Below are 1,393 nucleotides of genomic sequence, written 5' to 3'. Positions count from 1 at the left end.
TGCCCAGGACATTGTCTGCTGCAGTGAGGGGCATGGTGGGGGGGGCGGGGGGCACGCTGCAGCCAGCTCGGGGAATGGGGAAAGGGTCTGGAGCCATGCTTGGGCTTCAGCCCCATTGGGATCGGCACAAACAGGGGGACAGGGTGGAGGGAACACTGGGGCGGAGGGTGAAGTCGCAGGGTTCCATTTCCAGTGATGTCAGCATTGCCGGGCCCTGCATCAACAGAGCAGCCTCTCCCAGAGCGCAGGCAGGAGGGTTCGCCTCTCCCGGCTTGCGGGCAGCGCGGTTTGCCCCTCCTGGAGTGCCAGCAGCGGACGGAGGCACCATGCACAAGAAGCGGGCACCAGCACCCTCCCTGCAGAGGAGCAGGCAGGCAAGGGTGCGCAGGCAGGGCTGGGGCACGGGGTTCGGGCAGCAGCCGAGAGGTTTGGGTCTCTGCCTGCACGGGGCGGCAGCCCCCCGGTCAGTGACCCTGGGGTAGGTACACGGCGGCACGCTCCAGGGCCCAGTGCTTGTTGAAGAGGCAGTACCACTGTGCCCCAGTGTCCCCAGTGCATCCCCGGGGCCTCCCCAGTGGGTCCTAGGGCCTGCAGAGTATGACCCAGTGTGACATGCGAGCCAGCCCAGCATGTCCCTGCATGTCCCCAGAAGCTGCCCAGTGTATCCCAGTGGGTCCCCAGGGTACCCCCAATGGGTCCCAGTGGGTCTCTGGGACCTGCCCAGTGGGTCCCAGAGCCTGCACAGTATACCCCAGTGGGATATGAGGGCCAGCCCAGTGGGTCCCCAGGGCCTGTCCAGTAGGTCCCTGCCTGTCGCCAGAAGCTGCCCAGTGTATCCCAGTGGGACCCCGGAGACCTGCCCTGCGCGCCCCAGTACATCACTCCACCAACGGCAACCGTGCAGGCGTGGGGCCCCGCCGCACAGCGCCCGCCCCCTCGTTCTTCTATTGGCTGATTTTGCTGCCCGTCTGGCAGCTTTCCCTTCTGAGTGGCTGGTTTGAATGCTCCGGGAGCGCCTTCTGACTGGCGAGAGGGAGGGGAGGAGCGCCACCCGTGTCCCCGCCCTCCCGCTGCGATTGGCGGCGCTCTGGGGGCCCGCCGGCGGCGATTGGCGGAGGGTTTCGGCGGGCTGAGGGGAGTTTTGAAAGGCGCCGGGCCGTTGGGGCCGCCATCGCCTCCGCTCAGCAGCGTCCGCCGCCGCCATGGAGCTCCAGCACTCCCCGTCGCCCCTCCGAGTGCGTGCGGCGCCCCGCTACCCTCTCCCGCCCCACACACCGCGGTCCCCTGTCCCCGCAGGCCTTCGGGTTCCCCCGCCGCCCCGTCCCCTCGGCGTCCCCGGCTTCCCTCAGGGTCTCCCCGGGCTCCTCCCGCGGCCTCTTCCCTCAGCCCCCCC

General features: G+C 69.2%; 1 protein-coding gene across 1 annotated transcript in view; it reads left to right on the top strand.

The window, feature by feature from the left end:
* The first annotated feature begins 1,149 nt into the window (after positions 1-1,149).
* Positions 1,150-1,393, top strand: part of TOP2A (topoisomerase (DNA) II alpha 170kDa) — a 19,710-nt gene continuing 19,466 nt past the window's right edge. Inside the window, exon 1 of the mRNA XM_010585567.1 lies at positions 1,150-1,235. Coding sequence (XP_010583869.1) covers positions 1,203-1,235 — 33 coding nt within the window. The 5' untranslated portion in view covers positions 1,150-1,202. The remainder of the gene's footprint in view (positions 1,236-1,393) is intronic.

The sequence above is a fragment of the Haliaeetus leucocephalus genome, unplaced genomic scaffold, assembly GCF_000737465.1.
Source record: "Haliaeetus leucocephalus isolate CR32 unplaced genomic scaffold, Haliaeetus_leucocephalus-4.0 Scaffold110, whole genome shotgun sequence".
Taxonomy (NCBI): Eukaryota; Metazoa; Chordata; class Aves; order Accipitriformes; family Accipitridae; genus Haliaeetus; species Haliaeetus leucocephalus.
The sequence above is the reverse complement of the archived record's forward strand: the minus strand, read 5'-3'. Positions and strand labels throughout refer to the sequence as shown.